The 26452-nt window shown below is 38.5% G+C and overlaps 1 protein-coding gene across 7 annotated transcripts in view; it reads right to left on the bottom strand.

The window, feature by feature from the left end:
* LOC121453238 (glucocorticoid receptor-like) overlaps positions 1-26452 on the bottom strand; it is a 122432-nt gene that overhangs the window by 10578 nt on the left and 85402 nt on the right. For 6 of the 7 annotated variants that reach the window (XM_041659774.1, XM_041659770.1, XM_041659772.1 and 3 more), the window contains exons 3-6: positions 11702-11868; positions 6403-6519; positions 3324-3599; positions 2301-2445 (exon numbers count right to left, since the gene is read on the bottom strand). In XM_041659774.1, the coding sequence (XP_041515708.1) occupies positions 2301-2445; positions 3324-3599; positions 6403-6519; positions 11702-11868 (705 nt within the window). The remainder of the gene's footprint in view (positions 1-2300; positions 2446-3323; positions 3600-6402; positions 6520-11701; positions 11869-26452) is intronic. The other variant, XM_041659775.1, reaches the window with a different exon arrangement.

Raw genomic sequence — 26452 nt, 5'->3', positions numbered from 1 at the left:
AAACACCACCACACCCTTGAGGGCCTTCTTTCAATTCCTCACCTGTGCCAAGCTCACTTCCATTCCTCACACTTGTTCCTTCTGCCGTGAATGCCCTAAACTTTCACAGGGTTTGGTTTTTTCTTTTTCTTTTGTACAGTGAATAATTAGCTACTCAAGCCCTCCGGGTTCCAAAAACTCCATCATCTGCACCCCGCCCCGCCATACTATTCATTTCGTCTACTATTTTATTTTGCGTTTTTATAATACTGCTTGGCACTTGATAAGTACCACTACTTATAATATGGCAGGAGAAAATGACAAGTACCACCAGTGGGGAGACAATATCTGGGATGATTAACTGCTTCAGCTAGGATTTTTTTCCTACTACTTTCCAGCTATTGGGAAGTCTCTGCTGTACCTTCTGAGATGTGTGTCCCAGAAATAACCCAGCAGTAGCTCAAAGAAGAGGGTTCTGGATTCAAGGTTACCTCATAACAATGGCTCTGGCATACTCCCTAAAAATCTCTCCTTAAAAATACCTCGGTTATCTCATCTGGTCCCCACTAAACATGTAAGATAAAACAGGAGCTTAACTGTGTCATTGCTCCAGCCTCTCCCATTTAATGTTTAGCTCAAACAGACGCACTTCTGTAACTCCTACACTTTTTATTTCTTTTTTTAAAATCTGGTACATACAGTAAGGAATGCTTGCTATGCACAACCTCTTTAGGATGTCCCAAATACTCTCCAATTCCCTTTTCTCTGACTCTTCTACGCATTAGTCAGCATTGGGTCCTGAACTCACTGCTCTTCTGGATACCTGTCAGGTGGTCATTGTCATCACATGCATTGTACCTGAATGATGGTGTGCTGATGGAGCTTTATGGTCTCACTACTTCTGGGAGGAACTCCTAGAAGAATCTATAAATAGACAATAAAGGATAATCTCTATTTTCTTCAGAGAATACCCCCTGGACTCTGTGTATGAACTCATACGCATTCTAGGAAAGGACAAGTCACTGGCACAAAGGCAAGTGATAGAAAACAGAGAGCAAAAGCAAAAACCTCTGGGAGAGGTTATATTTGGTCTTACATGAACTAACACGGTGTGTTTGAGGAATGACTAGTTAAAGTGTCAATAGAAAGTGAGGATTGGGTGGTGGCGCACGCCTTTAATCCCAGCACTCGGGAGGCAGAGGCAGGCGGATCTCTGTGAGTTTGAGGCCAGACTGGTCTATAAAGTGAGTGCCAAGGCAGCCAAGACTGTTACAGAGAGAAACCCTGTTTCAAAAACAAAACAAAACAAAACACAAACCAGTGATAAACATAGCTGCATGAGCAGCAGTCATAAGCACAGATACTGGCATAGGCCTAAAGGATAAGACAATGGCTGAGTTATGAAACTGATGAGTTGTGATAGGTCTTCAGTTAAAAAAAATCACCATATTATGTTTCCTCATACTTTTTTCTTTTTTTAGACAGGGTCTCACGTGGCCCAGGCTGGCCTCAGACTTGCTAGGAGCTAAGAATAATCAAAAAATTCTAATATTCCTATGTCCATTTCTTCAGTGCGACGATTATAGGTATACACATTGCACCCAGTTTATGCTGTGCTGGGGACATACACACTAGACAAACACTTTACCACTTGAGCTACACCCTGAGCACAGTTGTTGCAATCTAGGGCATAGAGGTTCTAAGCCTTGCCATGCAAACCGTTACCTCTTGTCTCCATGTCTGTAGCACTTCACATCTACTTAGTGGGCACATTCTTATTGTTTTTACAGGCTCCACATGAATTTTCTCATACTCATTTTGTCTTCTTGATTAGGGTTATATAAATTAAAGAAATAGTACAATAAGATTATTGTTATCATTGTTACTTGCCACACTGTATTGACATCAAGACTCCAGAGATGCCTAAGCTATAAAGTGTTTTTGTTTTTTGTTTGTTTGATTTTTAAACCATGGTTATCTATTATGTAGCTTTGGCTGTCCTGAACTCAGTATGTAGCCCAGGCTGGCCTGGAACTCGCAGAGATCCACTTGCCTCTGCCACGGGGAGATGTGGGTTATTAACGGGGTGCCCTACCACATCCTGCTGGAGCAAAGGCATTTGTAAATGTTATCTCAAGACAGTAATAATGGGACATTTGCACATCATCTTAGAATTGCTCTACCTTCCACTGACTGACAAACAAGGCTGCTTCAAGTCTGTCTAGATCCTAGAGAGCTGGTGGGATTGACTCAGGACCACATCATTATGATAACCCAATGGGAACATCAGCTGCGGAAAATACAGTATGAATGTAACTTACTCATTAATAATCAGATCAGGAGCAAAGCACAGCAGATTTGCACTTGCTTGTCTGTATGATCTCCAGCCCAGGGCAAATGCCATCAGAAACATCCATGAGTACTGCAGGAGGGTCATTTGGTCATCCAGGTGTAAGTTTCGGAACCCTAAATTGGAAACACTCTAGTTGATCAGTTGGCCTTGTTTGGGGGGGGGGGGGTGTGACCTTTAACAGATAGCATCTGTCAGATCAACACCTAGACACTCAGAACTTTTAAATGGTTTAACAAAATGTATGAATAGCTTGGATTTTTGTCACTTTTGCTTATTTAAATATATACAAAGTATATGGTAAAAGAGAAAGCCAAGAGTCTTAGCTTAGTATATTTCTTAATGGATTCAAACTTTAAAATTCCCTGCTACCTATCTTGTGTCCTTTGCCAAAACGGTGGGGGTGATGGGTGCTTAGGTCACTTAGTCTTCCTCTACCTCTGTAGCCATAAACTTGCCAATCCCACCACCTGTAAAGTCAGGGCTGAGCTTGACACCGAATTCCACTACACCAAAATTCCAACATGAAACTTGTGCTTAAAACTGCCTTACAATTAGATGAAAAATTATATTCAGCATGTGATGTTTCATTTAATGAAAAGTGAAAATGATTTTGCATTAGTAATTTTTGACAAATTCAACACACCCACTTTATCATTTTCAAAAGCAACAAACAAAATGAATGGGGTTTTCAAATGTTCTCCTCCAGGTGTCATAGTGAAGATATACGATCTTATCTAAAATGAAATGCTATGGGTGTCCAAATGGTGTCTATAGATCTCTCATTTGTCCTTATGAGTAAGAGAAACAAGATTTTCTGTGTGATTAGGGTGATATAAATTCTAAAGAGCCCTAGAACAGCTGTATTTTTTTGAGGGGGGGGTGACCCCAGGGTCTTGTGCATGGTAAGCAAATGGCATACCACTGAGTAATATACCAAGCCCAAGCCAGAATGCCTTTTTTCATTCTGTACTCCTGCCATCCTGTGTCTTACCTGGTATTGCCTTGGCCCATTTCACTGCTGCAATCACTTGGCGGCCACCTAACATGTTGAGCGTGTTCATGATTCTCCAGGCTGAGTCTGGAACAGAGCTGTCGTAGCCTGCATACAACACCTCAGGTTCAATCACCTCCAGCAGTGACACCAGGGTAGGGGTGAGCTGCGGCAATGTCGCAGGAACTACTGTTTTGTTAGAATTTTCAGAAGTCTCTTGTGCGGCTCCTGCAGTGGCTTGCTGAATCCCTTTTATTTTTTTCTTTGTTTTTCGAGCTGTGGATATTGGGAAAAATAGAAATGTACTGAATCAACTTTGTAGCCCAAACTTTCCAATTATAAGAGGGGTTTGATTTCTGAAACTATTATTGAAAGAAGTAAAACTATTTTTAAGTTTTTGGCATATGTGGTAGTTTGAATATAAATGCCCCCATAATTTTATAGGGAGTGGCACTATCAGGTGGTGTGGCTTTGAGGTCTTTTGCTTCATCTTCTCTCAGTGTCACAGTAGACTTCCTGTTGCTTGTAAGATGTAGGACTCTCAGCTACTACTCCAGCACCATGTCTGCCTGCCTGCTGCCTTGCTGAACTATATGCCAGCCCCAATTAAATGTTTTCTTTAGAAGAGTTACCATGGTCATGTTGTCTCTTCACAGCAATAGAAACCTTAAGACAGCATGTATCTGTGAATGTTTGTTATGCACAAGTGTGAGTGTGGTGTATGTATGCATGTGTATGGGGAGAAAACACATATGCAGAGAGAGGTTGGGTGTCCAACTCTCACTCCCCACCTTGTTCTTTTTGAGGCAGGCTCTCTCACTGAAGTGGGAGCCAGACTAGCAGCGAGTGAACCCAGATATCCTCCTGTACCCACCCTATCTCCCAAAGTGCTGGGTTTAACAGGCAGGGGCATAACCATGCCTGGCTTTTTATGTGGGTAATGGGACCCAAACGTGGATCTCCATGTTTGCCTAGCAGGTGATCTTACCCAGTGAGCCCTCTCTCTAGCTCCAGAATTTTTTATTAGTAATTATGATGGCATGGAAACGGAGAAATTTTGTTTCTAAAAGGGAAAGATCCATTGGAATTCACTCCCATAATTTGTTTCCCCTAAAAGTGAGCCAGTAGTCTACTGTTGGCCTTAAACTTCTGATTCTAACTCCTAAGTGCTAGATTATTTTTATTCTCATTTTTATTAATTCATCCAGAATTTCATACAATGTATTTTGATGATATTCACTCCCTTTTCTAACTCCTCCCAGATCTACACCCTCTTCCCCACTCTGTTCTCACTATTATCTTTTAAGGCCCATCAAGTACAATGTGTGCTGTCCATTCACTCTTGGAGAGGGGTGACCTGTCAGGGGCTACACTCAATAGCTACTTGGCTAGGGTGTGGGATTCTGTGCCCATTCCCCTCTCCATGCTGAGATTTGGCTTGAGCTTGCCCAGGTCTTGTGCATGCTGCCATAACAGCTGTTAGTTCTTATGTGCAGCTGTCTGCCACATCTTGTAGCACTGTTTCTTGTAGTCATCCACTGCCTCGACTCTTACAGTCTTTTCCACCCTCTCTTCTGCAATGATCCCTGAGTCTTGGGAGGAAGAAGTTTGCTATAGGTCTGCCATCTAGGACTAAGCATTTTGCATTGAATACAAATATACACTTGAATTAATTTTTGTAACCACTATAATTTCAAGAAACAGGCAACCATCATTTTATTTAAAGCAGTGTTTAATGTGTTAGTACTTGGCTGTCCATTTTAAACAACTTGGATGGACTTAAAGCTTTGGGATGGTCTGAAGGGCCTGGACTTTATATTTAGCAGCACACTCTATGGAAGGTAGCATTAGGAGTCTCTTCCATAAAGAGAACGAGCTGAATACCATTCTTTCAATAGCAACATCTTTCATTTAAATTAGTGCTACTCTTACTTCTTTGGTCTCTCAATATAAGATTAATCTTTTTTTAAAGGTTTCTTTTCATTTTTAATTATTCATATATGTTTATGTCTGAAAAGGGTATGAGTACATGATTGCATATCAGATCCTCTGGAATTGAGTTACAGGCAGCTGCGAGTCAAATGTGGGTTTTGGGAAGTGAACTTGATTCCTCTGCCACTGATCCATTTCTCCAGCCCAAAGACTAGTCTTTGTCATTATTGCTTATTTAATTCCTGCTCATTGTCTATATTTACAGTTCGGTCTACAGCTTCCAGGATGACTTCCCTAACCTTCAGGACAGAATTTGATGGCCTTCCCTCTTGATCCTGTAACATTATTCCTTTTGTGGCATGCCAGGCTATTTTGTGGTTGACTTTGTGCCTAAATAGAAAGTAAGCTGCTCAAACTCAGGCACTGAATTTGGATTCTCTTTCTACTTGCTGAGTATTTGTTAAATGAAGAACCCTAATAACAGTGAACACTAATGTGAGTTATAAGACACCACTTTTCAGCGTTTGCTACTTCAACTACAGCAAAATCCCAAACTTTTCCAGAGGAAAGTTTCTAAGTGAGATTAAGTGTTGATTATATAACTTGTTATATAAACACGGATATCAAATTCTAACTTACAAGTAGTTTTAGTTTCTTTTATACTTAAACCACAAAACCATCCACTAATGCCTTAATTTTTTTGTAGAGTTGTAATAAAACATACATTTCAAGTAAAAGGTGTGCTTTTTTTTAAATGCCAAAGAAAGAGAGGAACATGAAATACATCTCATACACAATACTTTTTCAACCTTAGGGAATGGTTTTAAAAAGGAGTAAGGAGGATGAAAACAAACTTGCTTCAAGTTATGTAATTTTCAGTATTATATAATTTCTTTAATATATACTCTGGCTGTCCTAAATTCAATGTATATAACAAAATTGAAGAATTAATACATAAATGATATGATCATGGAAAAAATCCAAAATGTTATACAATATATTTTATTGGACAATAATATAACATTATGCTAATTAAGCATGTATAAACTGAGTTCATTAAGTGATTACATCTGCTTGCTTTTATAAAAATCAAAGTGATCAGTTTTCATGTGGTAGCTAGACAGTTCCTTTTAGGTATCTCCTTTACCTTCAAGGTTCATTCCAGCCTGAAGACATTTTCGATAGCGGCATGCTGGGCAGTTTTTTCTTCGAATTTTATCAATGATACAATCATTTCTTCCAGCACAAAGATAATTGTGCTGTCCTAAAAGAGACAAAAGGGGCATCGTTAAAATTACACAGATCTATAAGGGTATTTTTTTATGAAGAGCCTAGTCTCTGTTTTTATTTTGAGCAAAATGTGATCAAGATACAAAGTCCCTGACTAAGGAAAGCAGTGAAGTAGGAAGGTATCATCACTGTGCTTGTCTACATGAAATCCAGTTAAGAGAACTTGTTCTGTTCAACAAATTTCAGAGTTAATTAAAACCAGCCTTACTAAGGCATTTCATAGGTAGATGTGTACAAATCGTAAATATACTTTAAGAGACAGAACTGTATTTTGTAAGCCCTGTGCCAAAAGTCAGCACTTTAAAACTGCTTATATAGTTCCTTTAACAGTTACAGATGGCGTCTGCAATGTCTGGGATTGCTTTATTACTATTTCTGACATTATTGTTGACGTGACTAAAGAGAAAGCAGGCTTAAAAATATTTGGGAATGCCTATGAAAAAATGAATTTAATAAACATACCTTCACATGTAGGCAAAATGTCTTCCTTTTTTTTTTTTTTTTTTTGAGACAGGGTCTTTCTGTGTAGCTTAGGAGCCTGTCTTGGAACTCACTCTGTAGATCAGTCTGGCTACAAACTCACAGAGATCTACCTGCCTCTGCCTCCCGAGTGCTAGGATTAAAGACGTGCTATACCACCGCCTGGCTTTCTTCCCAATTTTAAATGAAGTGAAATGTTACAAATTGCTAACAACTGGTTACATAAATCACAAACTATGAAAGCTCACAAAGATTAATATGCTTTTAGAATATAAGGATGTTTGGAGTCACCTGTGGCCTCAAATGCTGACTGAAAATAGTGCTAGCATCTAAATTTTCTGGTACCCAGTATTGAAGAACTGTCATTCTCTCCTGTCAAAAAATTTCAAAGAACATTAAAAAGGAAAAGACTAAACGTGTTTCTGTCTTCCATGTCCACATTCTCCTTGTCCTCTTGAAAGGCGGAGGGAGTAGAAATTTCCTACCTAATACTTGACTGTTCACATAGACATATCAATAACTGACATTCCATGTTCCTTATGCTAGATGGGATGGCAAGATGTTGAGAAAGGAAGGACATTTCTCATCATATTTAAAGAAATGCAATGTCAGCTCACCAGGCTGAACGTATCTAGTCCTGGTTTCTAATAAGAGGCTTCTTTTTCTTTAATGACTAGGCAACTTAAAACTTGGATTAAAAAGTATTTTGTTTTCCTGATATGATAAATCATGATGCTCTTTTAAATACGAGTTTGGAGTACACAGTTAACTATCAGTTAGTTAACTGATGAGGCTACAGAGCTGACTATGGCTACATATCTCGCTTTATTTCAGGACTACTCTTCCATGCCAAATATCTGTGCTCTCTGACATCCTTTCTGTATTATGTAAGCTTCCTGGCTTCTTGGACACAAAATGGAAGAACTAACCCAATAAAATCCTATTATATAGGACTGAAGAGATAGCTCAGCAGTTAAGAGCACTTGCTGCTCTGGCACAGGACCTGAGTTCAGTTCCCAGCATCCACTTGGGAGCAGCTCACAACTGTCTAACTGCAGTTCCTAGTAACCGGATGTCTCTGGCCTCAGCAGGTACCAGACATGTACATGGTGTTCACACAGGCAGACATTCATATGCATAAAATAAAACTAAATCCTTCTTAAAAATCCCATCATGCAGCAAAAGGAAAAAAAAAACCTGCACAGATTGCATGCACAGCTGAAACAGTAAAATTTCACCCCTTAAGTACATCTCCCTATCACGGTCTTGCAGAATCTCCCCACACTAGTATTCTGCAGTTATGGGAGAAATTCCTTCTAGAGTAGAAGAGAGCCATTGTTTGTTTTCTATCAGCTAAAAGGCTCAGCTATGCATTTTCTGCTGATATTGATTTCTTTGTCCAGGGTATAGTGTAGTGTGACTCTTCACCATAGGCTCAGGTTATCATAATAAAAGTACGATGTTCAACTGGTCGATTCCTTCTTTATTATAAAACAAGGGATTGGAACTGGTGTTCAGTATCTCACAAGGAATGAACATGCACTACTAATAGTAATTTAACAACCATCTCTTTAAGACAGGTATCTGGAGTTCCTGTTTTCTGCTACCTGGTAAATATCCTTTTAATTTCTCAATACCAAGTGAAGAGCCTTGAGATCGCCGAAGCCTCTCAATACTGCTGGTACTGGTACTTTTGGCTGAAATTTACTTTTAGCATGTGTCTGTGGCTTGCTGTTAATGATAGGAGTAGCAGTCAGACTAAAAGATACCTGACGTTTCTGTCTCCTGATACACAGTAATGTAGTCCCTTCCCAAATCATGCTAAGCTGACTTCTGTGACCAATAAAATATTTCATAGATCAAACTGGTATGGAAATAGGAACACAACAAAGGTCATGTAAAATATGCAGACTACAAACTGTCCTGGGATTAAATGTAATGCAATCTGATCAGGTTAAATTTCTCAGTAGCAGTATGGTCCATTGGGGTGCCAAAAAAATAAAAAATATAAAAATCCTGTTCTTGAAAACATTAACCTTTTGGAGTTTGTTCTCTGATGAAGTGTTGGAAAGTTTGTAAATCTCAGAGGTAATTATGCAAATATTGTGTTCAACACACCAGAAGTTACTCAGTGCATGGCAGCAATTAGTTAAATCTCTTGTTAATTACTTTTATTTCAGCATCCACCTATATTATAAACTGGCAGGTGTCAGAGGCTTGTCATACGTGTCTTTGAGAGTCAATGTCCTGACGCAAACACTTTACCTGGAGACCACTGTTGGAATCCCAGCTATGCCACTTCAACTCTTCAAACCTGACTGTTCCTCTGTCGGACATAGATCCTATTAGGATATAAGTGCTCACAGGGCCATAACTGTTTTGGTATGTGTGTATTTCACATGTGGAAAATGAAGTCATTGATAACTGTCTACCTTATGTTAACAATAAATTTAGATACTGTGGGTAAAATGACATTTAAAAAAAACCGGACTGGCAGGGTAGAGGAGAATAGAAAACAATGGAGAACTCCCAGGATCTTAAATTCCAAAACAAAATATCGTGCCCAGCGGTGGTGGCACACACTTTAATCCCAGTAGTTGGGAGGAAGAAGCAGGCAAATCTCAAGTTCAAGGCCAGCTTGGTCTATGCTAGTTCCAGGACAGGCCAGTTCTGTTACAGAGAAACCCTGTCTTGAAAAACCAAAAAGAAAAATAGAAAGAAATAAAGAAAATATTTACTCTCAATACATCTTAATACATCTTATATAAATAATAAGTGCTTAAAACTTACTCATATTTATATTTGGGTATTTATAATATCAATATGGAGGTTAAATATAATTTTTAGTATGTGTTAAAATGTGATGTTAAATATATAATATACCTGTCTTTTAAGGAAGAAATGCTACAAACTGTGTATAGGGATTTTACAAGTCTAGATAAAGATTTGAGTTAGAGTACCAAAGTGTATAGAATTTTAGAGCTGGGAAGTGCATTTGAGAACACTAAAATTCAAATAAAGGAGGAAAGAGAGCCAACTAATATACCCATTACACATTTAAAGGTTTTCTTGCTAATCATGGAATCTAGCCACCATACTCTGCTGAAATAATTAAATAATAAACATTTCTTAAAAAATAGTGCAGCTAATACTATTTTTTTTTACCTAAAAATAAGTGAAAGAGTTAGTTTTAAATAAGAATTAAGAACAGTGCACTGTAGTGATATTATATTTCAGAGGTTAATTTAGTTTTATTTTCTGGTTTAATTCCATTAAGAATTTAACTTTTAGGAATGGTATATAAACTATCTCTAATACTAATCTTTCTCTCTGGGTTGTGTACCCACCAGCACAAGGCCATCCTGTATCATTTTTACAGTGCAGTCACCCTCTTTAAAACATCACTGTTCTAGACTACCTCTGTATGATAATCTCTGTACTTGGAATTGTTAATTCGGACTTTATTAAGTGGACCCTGACCTCCCTGAAGGCAGATCAAGTCATAATGGTATTTATAGTACTTAGCATGACCTCTTATTAGCAGAGACCTCCCATTTCCTAGTGTCACTCATTTTTTGTCTGACGGGGGGAGCTGGCAGCTTTGAAACCCACTTGCTTATGGGGAATGGAAAGCCGCTGCTGTCTGACTGTTCAGACTCAGCAGACTGTCAGCTCACGTAGCAGTATTCCTCACAGTGTCTTCCTCAGTTCTCTCTCAGACTGAACTTTCAGCAGTTTATTCTATTTCTTTTATTTTTTTTATTTTATTTTTTTTCCATTTTTTTTATTGAGAAAAGGAAAAAAAAAACAAGTTTCCACCTCCTCCCAGCCTCCCATTTCCCTCCCCCTCCTCCCACCGTTCTCCCCCTCACCCCACTCCTCTCCCCCTCCCCCCACTCCTCTCCCCTTCCCTCTCCAGTCCAAAGAGCAGTCAGGGTTCCCTGCCCTGTGGTAAGTCCTAGGTCCTCCCCTCTCCGTCCATTCCTAGGAAGGTGAACATCCAAACTGGCTAGGCTCCCACAAAGCCAGCACATTATGTAGGTTCAAAACCCCGTGCCATTGTCCTTGGCTTCTCATCAGCCCTCATTGTTTGCCATGCTCAGAGAGTCAGTTTTATCCCATGCTTTTTCAATCACAGTCCAGCTGGCCTTGGTGAGCTCCCAATAGATCAGCTCCACTGTTGGCAAGAGACTTGAACCTAGAGGGGCTCCCAGATGCCCAAGCCGAGGTCCCCAGTTAGTTCCTTGGGCAGCTGAGGATAGGGAACCTGAAATGACCCTATCCTATAGCAATACTGACGAATATCTTGCATATCATCATAGAACCTTCATCTGGTGATGGATGGAGATAGAGACAGAGACCCACACTGGAGCACTGGACTGAGCTCCCAAGGTCCCAATGAGGAGCAAAAGGAGGGAGAACATGAGCAGAGAAGTCAGGACCACGAGGGGTGCACCCACCCACTGAGACAGTGGAGCTAATCTATTGGGAGTTTATTCTATTTCTGCTCCTTCCTCCTGTCCTTCCCCTTCCCAATGGAGGACATAAGAGGCGCCATGCTTGGCCCTAAATGGATGTCTAGCTTTGGTGGACTTTGCATACAATGGACAGTCCAAAATGTACTGTGAGAAACAGAAACAAAACAGAGCAGAAATGAAACTCTTCAAAACACACACTACCTTCCACTGCTCTTTTGAAGAAGACTTTACAGCTCCCACATGTCAACACGCCGTAATGGCATCCCGAAGCTTCATCAGAACACACCAGGCAGAGCTTGGGAGGTGGTCCCGCTGCTGTTGAGGAGCTAGATGGAGGAGAGCTCACATCTGGTCGCATTCCAGGGCTAAAGGAAGAGGAGAAACAGTGTCATGACTGTCACCACTATGAAAGGAATAGCAGCATATATTTCTTTTACCTTTTTATTCCACGTTAGTAAGTTCCCAATGAATTGTCTTTTAAGTACTAACAGGCATCAGAATGCCCTATCTAAATATATTTAAACACATATTATTTTTCTACATAAAATATGAAATGCAGGAACTGGCAAGACTGCTAAGTGGTTAAGATCACTTGTCCAGCAGACATGAGAACCTGAGTTCAAATCCCTACCACCTTCATACAAAGCAGGGCATAACTGTGCATGCCTATAATCCAGCATTGGGGTACAGAAACAGGTGGCTATGAAGGGCTCCCCAGACAGCCAGCCTAAATGAAACAGTAAGGTTCCCAGTCAATGAGAGACTCTGTCTCAAGTCAGAAAGGTGGCAAGTGACAGATGATACATACCCTATGAACTGCTCTGGTCTCTACACATCTGCATATTTGCATGCATGTATAACAAAAACATACAACAGTAATAAAATAAAAATAAAATATGAAGTGAAATAGCTAATGTTGTAGTTCACTTAGAATATAATTACTATTTAAATGTAATAATATGCATTATTTTCTAAGTGTGCAATTAGCAAGATTTTTTTTAAAAAATGGATTAGACCTGTAATTACCATTAAAATCAAGAAAGAATATTTCTACCACACCCCAGAATTCTATCCCATTAATTGCCTAGAACATCAGTCTTTTTTCCTCTTAATTTTATGATCTTACATTAATTAAGAATCATTAGCATTCTCTAATATAGAAAATATTATACACCAGCTAATAAATTGATCCGAGCTGAAACAATAGTTTCTTATGACTAGGAAAAGATTATTCCAGAAACATTACTGTACATATTGGAAAAACTCTAGTTTTCAACCCCGAGAATGACCATCCTGCTCTCACACAACAGAATGCCCCAAGGCAAACAGTGCCGAGCACGAGCAAGCCTGACCCTCTGACCAGGCCTCCCCTGCCACTGTGCCAACTTCTTACCACCACAGACTGTGTACAGTGTAGCACTTATTAGTATAAGTTCTTAAAATTTCAGTAAGAACAATGGATGCTTATCTTTTACCCGAAGCAATGAAGACAGGAGATTAACTATTATATTTCATATTGATAATGATGGTTTTCAATACTGAACTATCCTAAGGAACTCCTATCACACATGCTGACTCTGAAACTAAAACTATTTATGTATGTTTGTGTGTGTGTATGTGTGTGTGTATGTATGTATGTATGTATGTATGTAGCTAAAAAGAATTTCTAGGCTCCTGCTTCAAATGACACTGCCTATTCCTTATCTTCTTAAGTACTCTCAAACAGGCTTTCAAAAACACGAATAGTGTCAAGTTGTTGGGTGTGGAAGAACACTTTATGTTAAAGTATGTTGTTTATCACTTACATAAGACAGTTGACAAACATAGACACACTCTCTCTTTCTGCACTGTGCTCACTCTGTTCCCCAAAAGGTGGTACATAGGAGTAAACTGGAGTGGGTGTCGATTGTCCCCATCCTCCACGCTTTCATTCCAGCCCAGGACAGCGCTGCATTTCAAGTGCATTGACAGCTGAAGCAGTGTCCTTACTTTGATCTATTAGAAACAACAAGGAATGTCTTTCTGTTGCTAAATTTACTTAGGAATAAAAACTAAAAAGTGGTAACTGTAGCTGGGAGTTGTTACTTGTCCCTCTATTCCTGATACTCAGGAGGATGGAATGGAAAGACTGCTACAAACCTGAGACCAGTGTGCGACGTGCCAGTTCTGGGAAACCCTACGAGACCCCATTTCAAGGAACAACCAACCAAACAAAAGTGTGTTATAATTCTAGTAAGTCAGTCATTAAGCCCAAGGTTCACCTTAAATTTAATCCTCAAATGAAGTTCCCTACATTTTGCCAAGTGTCTGTTTATCTAGTGGCTTAATCAATAGGGCAGCATACCCACCATTTAGTTCTGGGAATGGCTCTAGGTTTCACATTGTTCTTTGAGCACTGTCAACAGACTTTCTGTTTGCTCCATATCACAAGGTATTGATTCCTTGCTAGATTTGGGCAAGTGAACCGACTGCATACTGAGAGCCTAATAGGAGAGCATCTCCTGAGATGACTGATGTGCTTGGCCACACCCTCTGGTGACTGCAGACGTAAGGTAAAGCACCTGCTTTGGGCCAGAGTTCTACACTGAAGTAGGAAGGTCCTGGGATGACAGAGTGTAGTAATTTGCTAGGGGAGCAAAACTCCCTAGCCTCTGTTCTGAAGATGCTCCTATTCCTGCTCGGTCAATCTCTTCTCAACTGACATCTATTTTTAGGAAGCAGCAAGTTGCTTGTATATTTAGTTTATGGAAAATGAGCACATTGTTTAAAGATTTTTAAGGTCAAGTCTATAAAGTTTCCTTTACTAGTTTTACATATGGTATTCACATATGTATAAAATATATGTATATATCTGAATTTTAAACAATATTTTGTAGTACATTATGGCTCACTGCCATGAGGAGACCCTCATTTAACCTCTGAATAACATTGTGCTAAGATGCCAGCATCTCCAGGTGAGGTCATGCACACAGTGGCACATTGGTACTCACAGAGGACACTGACTTGTTTCAGATCTCAGCAGTCCCACCTGACTACCTGCGTAGCTTTTGGAAAGTGTTGACTACTCTGAGTTTTAGTTTTCTCATCTTTAAGCTATATTTTGAAACCAAAATAACACTTTAGAAGTCTAGTGTGTAGTTCATCCTTGCAGCAAAGAATTAAAGCATACGTGTTCATTATTTTCTTAAGGAAAATAAGTCTAAAATCTAGAACAGTAGTCTCCAAATTATCACACAAAAATTAGAATACATGAAAACATGTTTAGACTACTCAAATATGATTTATAGATGGGAAACAGTTAAAACTAAATGAGTGAAGAATCTAGAACCCAAGTCAGGCTTCGGGGAATCATCTGAAGTACATCAGATAAGAACTTGGTACGTGGAAAGCTGCATACCATAGACATCAGTGTAGGGAAAAATTAGCTTTTATCACACAGAAGGGAACTCTTTATAAGAAACAGAAGAACACAGCTACAAGTGTTATTTGCTATGATATTGTCAAAAGGGCAAGGGGCTCAACAAAATGCTAGATCCCCAAGGAAAATAACTGAAATCTTCTAATAAAAAGGTATCGCAGAAAGTATAGTTATACTGTAGTAACTGTATATTTCACATGCTTTTTCTTATGGATACTATCAAATGCTAATAGCACAGTATACCGTGGAACAATCTTTGTATACTCTAAATAAGTATTGCTCTCATCAGTTAATAAAAGCTGGCTGTCCTATTGGTGGGCAGGAAGAGACTGGGTGGGAGAGACAGACTAGGAGGATGCTAGGAAAGAAGGGTGGAGTCTGAGAGCCTTGAGCCAGACATAGAAGCAGCAATATGAGAAGTTCACAGGTGAGGTAAACGAGCCTTGGGGCAGCACACAGATTACTAGAAATGGGTTGATTTACGTTATAACAGCTAGCTAAAAAACAGGATTAAGATATTGGCCAAACATTTATAATCAATAGTTAAGTCTCTGTGTGGTTATTTGGGGAGTGGCTGGTGAGGCAAAAAAGTCCACCTACATAAGTATTTATATCTCTATTTTGTCACATATTAAAAACATACATGCGTTGATATATACAGAATTAACCATTTCTTTGCTTTCTCAAGGATGTTCAGTGGACTTGACCTCTTTTAACTATGAGGTGGTGGTGAGTACAATGATTAACATGTTAAGCTCATCAGTGCAGGTATCATCATTCTGAGAGGTCTTGGGGCTTCCATGGGTCCTTAGAATGCACTGTGAGAAGTGCTTTCATGGAGAACATTGGAGATAATACAATAGTTTGGTAATGATTTAGTGTCTTTAAATTCTCAATTGTTCTGTTTTGAAATGGGATATTAATGAACTGAGCAAAAGGAAATGGTATTATATACTAAACTTGAGGCTTTCTCTAAAGCATAAGAATGTTAAACTTACAAACTCAAGTGTTATGGTTGGCTTAGCCTTCAAGTTAATTTAATCAATAATTTTTCAATGCAGTGCGAGATATCCACCTCAAAAAACAAGCGTTAACTACCATGGGAAAATCTTGGGAGCACAGCTGCCGCGCTGGTTTAATTTTTAACAAGTACTAATGGAGTAGGTGCGTTTTTTTCAGCTTTTCAGTGTTGTTCAAACGCCACAAGGCACTTCTCAATAAGGGGACAGTTTTGTTCCTAGGGGACAGCTGGCAATGGCTGAAGACATTTATTTTTCACAAATGGGGGAAAGCTACTTTTGTAAGAGATAAAGGCCCAAGATGTGAAAAATACCCTCCAGCGCAAAAGACAGCCCCCAATAACAGACTTGCCTAGCTTCAGACGTCAGCAGTGCTGAGGTGGAAGCAGCTTTGCCAAAAGCTTATAGCACATAAATTGGTATGGATAAATAAATAAAATCTAACAAGAGCCAGAAACATTTTTAAAGTGTGTGGTGCTCATTCTTGATTGGTGAATCCAGAACACAATCCCTACAGCTAAGACTCACAGTATCCTGGGAGAGGGAAGAGGAAGACTGTAACTTCCAGAGGACACAGTATCTACTATGCGACAGTGTCTTTCATAGGGACAGAAGAGTCTCAAAGATATGGTTTCCTAAATTTAAGACCCGAACAATGACAATGGCAGTTGACATGCTGATGAGGAAGGAGAGTATCTCACAGGATCCAAGCCCTAGACGAAAAGTCACAGGCTCTGACTGCTGAAAGAGTCAGTCTTTCTCAGCGATGGGCCCTCCAATCAGCTAGTATCAAGTAGTCAGCCCTAAAATTTATACATCTGAGTGACAGTAATGTACTCAGTTTATACTTTTCCATATGTGTGCTTGAGTGTGTCCAAGTACACGCAAGCACACACACCTCAATATTAACTGAAGAAAAACAGGCCATGAATTTGAGAGGGGCAGAGGGCAGACATGGTGGGATGGAGGAATGAGGAAAATTTATAAATACAGTAGTCATATATGAAATTTTCAAAAAATTAGTAAAAATTTTTAAAGGAATGATTGCTTTATTGAGGTAGCCTCTGTAGTCTCTTAGTTCAGACAAGTCCAAACAGTGGTTCAAAATGGAGTTGAAGCCAGAGACTATGCAGGCCTGGTTGTCAACGACAGAATTAGCTTAAGTAGGTAATTTAATTTTTTCCTCTAGGGCTAGCAGTGCAAGGTGGATTTTACACATTAAAGTCACCTGTACTTTTCTTATCTTTGTTCATTAGGAAAAATGTGAAGACTCAGCTGTACACACCAGGAGACTGTAGTTTCTGACTCTTCGTTTATCTTTGCTTTAGCTAAAAGATTACTGATTGTTTACTAATATGCTATGGAATAGCTCTCAAACCAAATATAAAATACTCCGGGGGAAGATTTTCACCACACTTCTGTTCTATGATTTCAGTAGGACACATTTTATCTTATTTTAGCAAGACAAGAAAACCTGGTTATTTATTCTTTGTTTTGCATTTATGGAAGAAGGCTTCCACTTTAGGTATATATAAAAGCTTTCTGTAAGGTTTTGACAAGGTAGGGGGGGAAATCAATGTTTCTTTTGAAAATACTTAATTTCTCACTGTCTGCATGGATCAGAAAGTTATTTGGTGAGGATTCTGAAAACCAAATGATTTGTATCCATGATTAAAAATAGAATGAGATCCAATTTCACTTCTAATCTTTCAGTTTAAGCTAAGGTTAACATGGAATGAAATCATCTGTGATATATTATGTTCATTTATCAAATGAGCTTGTTTGGATGTTGTCCATTTTTATATAAAAACATGAAATGACAACCCTATCTCCAAACTGTTCACCATTTACACCCACTTAAGCAAGTCAGAAGACAGAGTAGCAAACCTGTATACAATTATAGGCCACAAGCATTGTCAGTGAGGAAGGGCGAACGTGGAAAGATCCTCTCTGACTTTGACACAAGGGTTTGTCGTGTCAGTTCTCAGGCATGGTCTTAGCTAGGTCTCAGCTAATACACACCAAACAAGCAGGACACATTTCTCAAGTGTTTCTGAGTAGTAAAGGATACACTTCGATCTGTAAATGACTTTTGGGGTCCCGTATGTTTATTTGAGAATAAATGGTCAAAGTCTGATCTACTTCACAGAAAAACAATGTATTTCTTCTTCATGAACAGTCAATTCTGAGTCCTTGAGTAATTTAGCGTTTAACACCTGTGTCATCTTGCATAGAGGAGAAAATAGTACAAATCTTGTAAACTCCACACACTTTCTTTCTTGGGTTGTGTTCTCAGTTCTGTTAGCTTAGTTTGCAGTAAGGAATGTGAGTTTTAAGGAAGAACAATGATGTTTTAAATAGTACATCAAGACCAAGATTGGTCAGGAAGAAGATTGGAAAGGGAAGTTTTCATTACATGGTTATTTCTAGAATGTAAAAATTTTCTTTTCTTTCTGTTTGATGTTTCCTCACTATTAGGAACACACAGGATAATGGTTTTCTAGGATCTGAACTGTAAATGGTTTCATACAGATTTTTGAACATGTCATCTTCACAGAAGGCAAGAATATGATGGAGACAATAGTAAGTTATTGCTAGCTTCGAATATATACCTTCACATCTTTGAAGTGTTTGTATTTCTACTTGAAATATAAAAGTACATGTCTGTGAAATCATACCAATAAGATCATCTTGCAGCTAACACTTTGCATGAACTTGCAATGCTACCTTAGCTTCCTTCTCAGTGATGAGGATATAGGTGTATTCCACCACATTCTGCTTTCTTATTTGATTCCTAGAGATCTGAGTTTTTTGTTATGCTTAGTAGCCCACATATTAATGCAGAGATTTTGCAAACTTTAGTCATTTCTTATATCCTACCTATTACTTGTTGCTGCTGTTTTGGAGATGCAGTCTCATAGTCTAGGCTTTGCTTTTTATTCTTATATACTATGCCAACTTTCTCTTTCCTGTCCTCTCTATAACAACCACCTTATGCCTCTTTAACCACTGCCGTGATTTGTCCTATTCTTCGCCTTTTCTCTTTCCATTCCAACCAATCTTTACACTGGCAAAACATCCACTCCTGTCCTAATTAAAAAGTCTAGGGGGCTTCTCCAATTTGTACAGTATAAGCACAATATGGCTCACAGTCTGGCCTCTTTATTTTTTCCAATCATATGCCTTTCTACAAACACAAACCATTTGGTGTGTCATTTCAGAGAACCTGTGTTTTATAAATATTGACAAAATGCCTAGTGCAGACCAAGTTTCTCATGGGAGTCTTTGATAAGACCCGTCCCCATCCTGAAGCATCTACGGTGGCGTTTCTGAACCACAAGATCTTGGAACTCAAACATTCCCATTAAGATTTTTACACAGGTGGCCTTGGTACTTTTTGATGTTTATGTGTATGTTCTTTCTACTAGATAACTCCTTTGAAGAGGCACAGACCCCATGTCTTGTGCCTCTTCATACAATGAGCCTCTTGTACCTGGCTTTAATAAAGATATAAATATAAATATGCTAAATAAAATATCCTCTCCCATCTGGGAAAGAATTTGAAGCACCTAAAATGATAGGTGTTTATATATTTATACCCAATACAGGTATAAGGTATAACCCTGCAGCTAAGTACTGCACAGGATTCTTTATGAAGAGGACTAAGTAGAATAACATATATAATCTATGGCATGGACACTATTGTCAACATTACAGATTTAAACACATTAAATTTACATGTCTTCCTGCTCTCCTACACACTTGTATGGTGTTTCCTACACCAAGTTAACCTTGTGAATCAGTACTGTGACGAGGCGACAAAACTGTGACCTTGAGATTGAGGAACAACACTTTCTACTTCCCGTCTCAGTAACACAGAGTCCAAGCAGAAAATTCCTGTATTCACTTCTCATCCTAATTTGATTTTTTTTTAAAAAAGGCAAAGAGTTGTCTTACAACCATGTTAAATTTTTAAATATTCTATTCTACAAACAAATGCCTACACAGTTAGCTCCTAAAATCTTCAAGGTATTTCTAAGAACAAAAAGGATGGAATAATATGTCTACATGTAGCACAAAGGAAAGAAAGCATCCCTCAGAACAAGCTTCGACTTCATTTAAGACCATACCCACTCTACTCATCAGAGGCTAAAGCTTAATTCTCCTGCTAGCATGAGGTAGTAGTGTCTGTGGTCCAAATCTGCTAGCAAATGAGCCTCTTTTGATCCCTCCCTTCTTCCTGTCGTATTTACAGTATTAATATAATAATATATATATATTTGATAAATAGGGAGAGGCACATTTACTAGAATTCCCACTACTAGATCAAGAAATAAATAGATAGCCTTTAGAATGGATGAAAATTCTACTTATAGGCTGAAAAGATTTTCAGTATGTTATAAACAAACCTAAACAAAATTCCCCTGTCACAGCAATAACCATATTGAAAATTACAGATTTGAATCCCATATGCCAAGATCCATAATTAGGAACTTACATAAATAGTACTGTTTAATTTACAGACTAAGAATAAATAAATTGAGCTATTTGTTTAGCAAAGTTGAATCATAAAATACCACCTGGATTTGAACCCAACTGCCTAGTAAGAATTCGGAGGACAGTAGCTTTGAGGCTGATAAAGTTTTTACAATTATGTGGGCAGCAATAAGATACCCCTGAGGTAAACATGAAAATTCAGTTCTAATTCATCCTCCCTTATCTGTGAATAGAGTACAAATTATTTATAAAAGTATATTTGTAACTTAAAGGTCCAAAAACATCTAGGCTGTTGACATTTCCTTAGATCCCTATCATGGTGAATTACTGTAATCATGGAGACCACACATCGAAGCAGCAGAAAGCAGACATGTCTTATGCACACAACACCATACTTGCTCTCAGAGAAGCTCTGATGTACACTATTTGTTGGACTCATGTATTGGGCCCTGGAGTCTTTCAGAATAAACTAACATATCAAATTGGATATGAGCAGTTACAGGGAAGTCTTTTCTAAGCTAGAACAGAAATACTAACTGGTTAATTTAAGTGAAAGGAGCCTGAGCTGGAGAGGAATGTCTAATCACTGTCAGGTCTATGAGGGGAAGACATATCTACTATTAGAAAAACAATATGGGTATGTTAACTTGTTAACTGATGCTGAACAGATTGAGAAAACAAAAAATTGTTATTATTTGGTTCAAGGGTCATTAAAGTACCATAATTTATTTATCAAACTCAACTCAAAGGTAACAGGTACCATTTATTTAGAAATTTTGTGATGATACTTGGTACACAGATTCTGTGATCCTCATAAGCAATCTGAGAGACGCTGTTGCTGTTGACATTTAAGGGTGTGGCAGCTAAGACAGAGGGATGTTTTAAAGAACACCAGTCCCAGACACACTACATGGAATATACCAGTAGGAGGGAATATCTGAATTTGCTATTTTGATTTCAGGTTGGCTGCCATTTCACTTTTAGCACATATCAAAAACAAATGTTTGGCTAACTACAGCAGAGTAACATAAAATCTGTATGCACTTTTGGGTAACTATGGTAGAGTAATGTAGAATATGTATAATATGGTAATAATTACAGGATGGAGGTCTCCTATTCCACAAAACTATACTCTGCTAAAGTCCTCCAGGTAAGTTATGTAAATATCAAAATATACAGAGGAAAATATTGCAGCATGTACATGTTACATATATGTACTTTAATGTACATATATTCACACACATATTCTCTATAATTCAGGAGATAAGCAATATAAGCTACCATGTAGTTTTACTTCTATAAATTTCCAAAACAAGTTTTGTTTTTATTTCAGAGCACAAAAAAGTTTAAATTACTGTAGTTCAAATTAGAATATTTGTATGACAGTAGCATCTTTCTTCTAAATCTAAATACACTAACACTAGAAACAACATAGGATTGAAAAAACTCAAAAATAGGTGAGTGTGATTTTGTTTGAGACAATTTTTTCTAAATGTAAACATTCCATGAGCACAGATGACGATTTCTTGAGATGGCACTGTTCCTTGCAATGCAACGGAAATGTGTGTCTGGCAGCTTTGGGGGTAAGTGATAAACATTTTTAAGCAAATAACAGTAACTCTGCTTGCTTTGAACTATTTTCTTTTCCCCCTAAAACTATTCTGAATATTTAAGACTAAACCCAGGGACTGGACGGTTGACTCAGGACTTAAGACCACTGTGTGCTCTTCCAGAGGACCCAGCGTCAGTTTCCGGCACCCAAATGGTAGCTCATAACTACCTGTAACTCTGGTTCCAGGGTTCTGGCACTCTGTTATGACCTCCATAGGCACACAGGCACACCAATATACAAATTAATATTTTTAAAAGCAAATAAAATCCTATATTGTCTGAAACAAAACTTCTAAAACTCAAAGTTTATATCTTCACAGAATTATTAAAAATATTTTAAACTAAATTCTTTCTTGAAAAGTGTCACCAGAATGCCGCCTTATGTGAGTGGTTGGTTCTGTGCACAGGAAGCAAAGCTCCTGAACATTGCACTGTTGATAGGACAGTCTGTCCACAGCAGCTCCCAAACCTGAGACCTTCTGAAAGTATGCTCTACTACTTAAAAACCACAAAGCATTGTTTAAAATTGCAACTTAAAAAATCATCACTTAAAGTCACAATTTGAAATTATAAATAATATGCTTTGGTGGCAATGAGCATTTTAGTAATTTGAAATTCATGGCACAGCAAGCAGATGAAAGGCATGCTGGCTGCACTTTGAGAAGTAATGGTTAAAACTCCTTGTGGTCTTGGATTATCTATAGAAAGAATAATCTGCCATAAGTGGAACAGTAAGGAGGAAGGCTAATAGGAATTTCATTTATAGCAGGTAAGTAAAACATGGCTCTTTGAATAAATGAAGGTAAGGTTTCTTCTGGAATCCTGAATCGAAAACAATACATGGTACAATTCAGCTGTATTTGGTTTAAATGGGCTTACTAGGAAATGTCATTATGTTTATTATTTTCTACAGAGAAAATATTTTCAAGTTTATCAAATAACGCAGTGAACTTTGGTACTATGGCCTTCTTTTTTGGGGGCGGTAAGCTATCTGTGTAGTTTCTCTGCACTTGTACATAACATGTTTTCACATTAAAATGAGTTCATATATAAAGTACTGCAGTATGCTATAATAAAGTAAGAAAAAAAAAACACCATTGCAGAGGTTTTCTTGGCAGAGGAGGGGAGGGGGGAGATGGGAGAAGAAGCCAAAAGACAATGACTGTTCCAAAAATTCTATCCATGGTTTAAAACATAATACAAAACCACTTGCTAAAACATGGATTATAAAATTGGTATATGAAGGATAAGTAATTAATTTAGCACTTACATCGTTGACATTTTATTATCAGTCAGAGAATCTCCAGCAAATCTTTACTGTTGAAAACTGACAACTTCATCACACGAAAGCACTCCCCGGTGAACAGTCCACTGTTAGGCAGACAGTACTGCAAGAGTTAGGCTATACGGAAACTAATCAGTCTGAGGATTTATACCTCGGTGTTTTGTTTTTTTCTTGTTTTGACTTACCCAAGACTTTAGATAAGAACCAATGACTAAACCAAACTTGGTGGCATATAACTGTAACACCAGTACTTGGGAGGCTGAGACAGGGGACTGCCCTGAGTTTGAGGCCAACGTTGGCTACAGAATCACAAGACGTGTATGATAACATCTGAATCTTTAGAATTAAAAGCATGAAGTGAAATGGAAAAAAAAAACCCTATTTTTACATTACAATGGAGTGGTCAGGAAAGGTCCATAGTAAACATCAGGAGGGAATCTGACCTTTCCTCCTCTATGAACAGAGAAGAAGGTAGGAATCCTGAGGACCATCCCTATTTAAAGTGTTACTTTTCCTTAGAGTGCTCAAGATGTGACCCAACCCAATATGAGAAAAAGTTGCTGTAATTGCTGAAATGGACACAAAACCTAAAGCTAAAAATAATGAGGAACAACAACTTAGGAAAAGCTCACAGAAGAAACAATGGGCTCATGTCTTGCCATGCAGTGGGAAGTTGAAATCAGCTAAGTAACTCTATCTATGGGTTACAGGATCACATTTTGAATAGTAGATAATTTACTTTCCTTCTTGCTAGCAACAAGAAATGCTATGATATACTACAGAATGGTACACGCCAAAGCAACTGCAATTTTCCTTCCAGGTAGGAAGAAAAAAATGGAATAAATTCTACATAACTGTCTCTCTCATCTAGAAAAGCATAAAATATTTTCTTTGTTTCTTTATAGCCAATCCATAATCCTTGGTGTAGGCCAAGAATACTGTTTCAAATCCATTTAGAAATATACAATGAGAAATAATGAATAATCTACTAAATAAATTAAGCTGGATTAGATAATAGTTAGAACATTTAGAAACTAGAGGACCCTCCATTCCTCTGTCAGAGAAGACCTGAAGACACTGACATACACAGTTTCCCGCCTTCCATAAATCTGCATGTACTTATCTGCTATAAAACTAGAGTGGATTGCTTTGTACCTCACTTTTTACATGTGGAACACTGTCATTTGCTTAGTTAAAATATTGAGAAAACATTTCATTAAGTGTCTTTCAGCCATTTGAGATTTTTCTGTTGAATATTCTCTGTCTAGTTCTGTACCCCATTTTTCAATTGGGTTATTTGGAATTTTGATGTCCAATTTCTTGAGTTCTTTATATATTTTGCAAATCAGTCCTCTGTCCGATGTGGTGAAGATCTTTCCCCATTCAGTAGGCTGCCTTTTTGTCTTACTGTGTCCTTTGCTTTACAGAAACTTCTCAGTTTCAGGAGGTCTGATTTATTTATTGTTGCTCTCAGTGTCTGTGCTACTAGTGTTATATTTAGGAAGTGGTCTCCTGTGCCCATGCATTGAAGGCTACTTCCCACTTTCTCTTCTATCGGGTTCAGTGTGGTGGGGTTTGTATTGAGGTCCTTAATCAGTCTGGACTTGAGTTTTGTACATGGGGATAGATAAGGATCTATTTTCATTCTTCTACATGTTGACATCCAGTTATGCCAGCACCATTTGCTGAAGATGCTTTTTTTTCCAAATCAAAACAGCTCTGAGATACCATCTTACACCAGTCAGAATGGCTAAGATAAAAAACACCAATGATAGCTTATGCTGGAGAGGATGTGGAGTAAGAGGAACACACCTCCACTGCTGGTGGGAATGCAAACTTATATAACCATTTTGGAAATCAGTATGATGGTTTCTCAGAAAATTGGGAATCAACCTACCTCAGGACCCAGTAATACCACTCTTGGGCATATACCCAAAAGATGCTCAATCATACTTCAAGAACATTTTATTCAACTATGTTCATAGCAGCATTATTTGTAATATCTATAACCTGAAAACAACCTAGATGCCCCTCAACTGAAGAATGGATAAAGAAAATGTGGCACATTTACACATTAGAGTACTACTCAGCAATAAAAAACAATGACATCTTGAAATTTGCAAACAAATGGATGGAACTAGAAAACACCATCTTGAGTGAGGTAACCCAGGCCCTAAAAGATGAACATGGTATGTACTCACTCGTAAGTGGATACTAGCTGAAAAGCAAGGGATATTGCGCCTGTAGTTCATGATTCTAGAGAAGATAAGTAACAAGGTGAACCCTAAGAAAAACTATACTCCTGGAGAGGGAAAATAGACAAGCTGACCTGACAAAATTGGGAGCATGGTGGTGAGGGGAATAGGGAGGGTGGAAGGGGAAGATGAGGGGAGAAAGGGAGGGGGAGATCTTGAGGGAACGAGATCATTGAGATGAAGGACAGAGATGAGAGCAAGGAAAGAGATATTTTGATTGAGGGAGCCATTATGGGGCTAGCAAGAAACCTGACACTAGAGAAATTTTCAGGAATCCACAAGGATGACCCCAGATAGGACTCTAAGCAATAGAGGAGAGGGTGCCCAAACTCACCTTGCCCTGTAGTCAGACTAATGAATATCTTAAATATCATCATAGAACCTTAATCTAACAATTGATGGAAACAGAGGCAAAGGCCTGCAGCAAGCACTGGGCTGAGCTCCCAAAGTCCAGTTGAAGAGTGGAAGGAATGAGAATATGAACAAAGAAATCAAGACCATGATGGGTTCACCCACTGAAACAGTTTACCTGAGCTCACAGGATCTCACCAACTCCAGCTAGATTGGGAAGGAAACAGTATAGGTCCAAATTAGTCCCTCTGAATGTGGTGGAGAGTTGTATGGCTGGGGCAGACTGTGGGGCCACTGGCAGTGACACCAGGATTTATCCCTTCTGCTTATACTAGTATTTTTGGAACCTATTCTCTTTGGATGGATTCCTTGCTCAGCCTAGATATAGTAGGGAAGACCTTAGACCTTCCCCAAAGCAATGTGCCTTACCCTCTCTGAGGAGTGGATGGGGGTTGGGGAAGGGGGTAGGTGGAAGGAATGGGAGGAGGGGAGGGAGTGAGAATTGGGATTAGT

The sequence above is a fragment of the Microtus oregoni genome, unplaced genomic scaffold, assembly GCF_018167655.1.
Source record: "Microtus oregoni isolate MIOR12 unplaced genomic scaffold, Mior012 000011F_ref0000422, whole genome shotgun sequence".
Lineage (NCBI taxonomy): Eukaryota > Metazoa > Chordata > Mammalia > Rodentia > Cricetidae > Microtus > Microtus oregoni.
The sequence above is the reverse complement of the archived record's forward strand: the minus strand, read 5'-3'. Positions and strand labels throughout refer to the sequence as shown.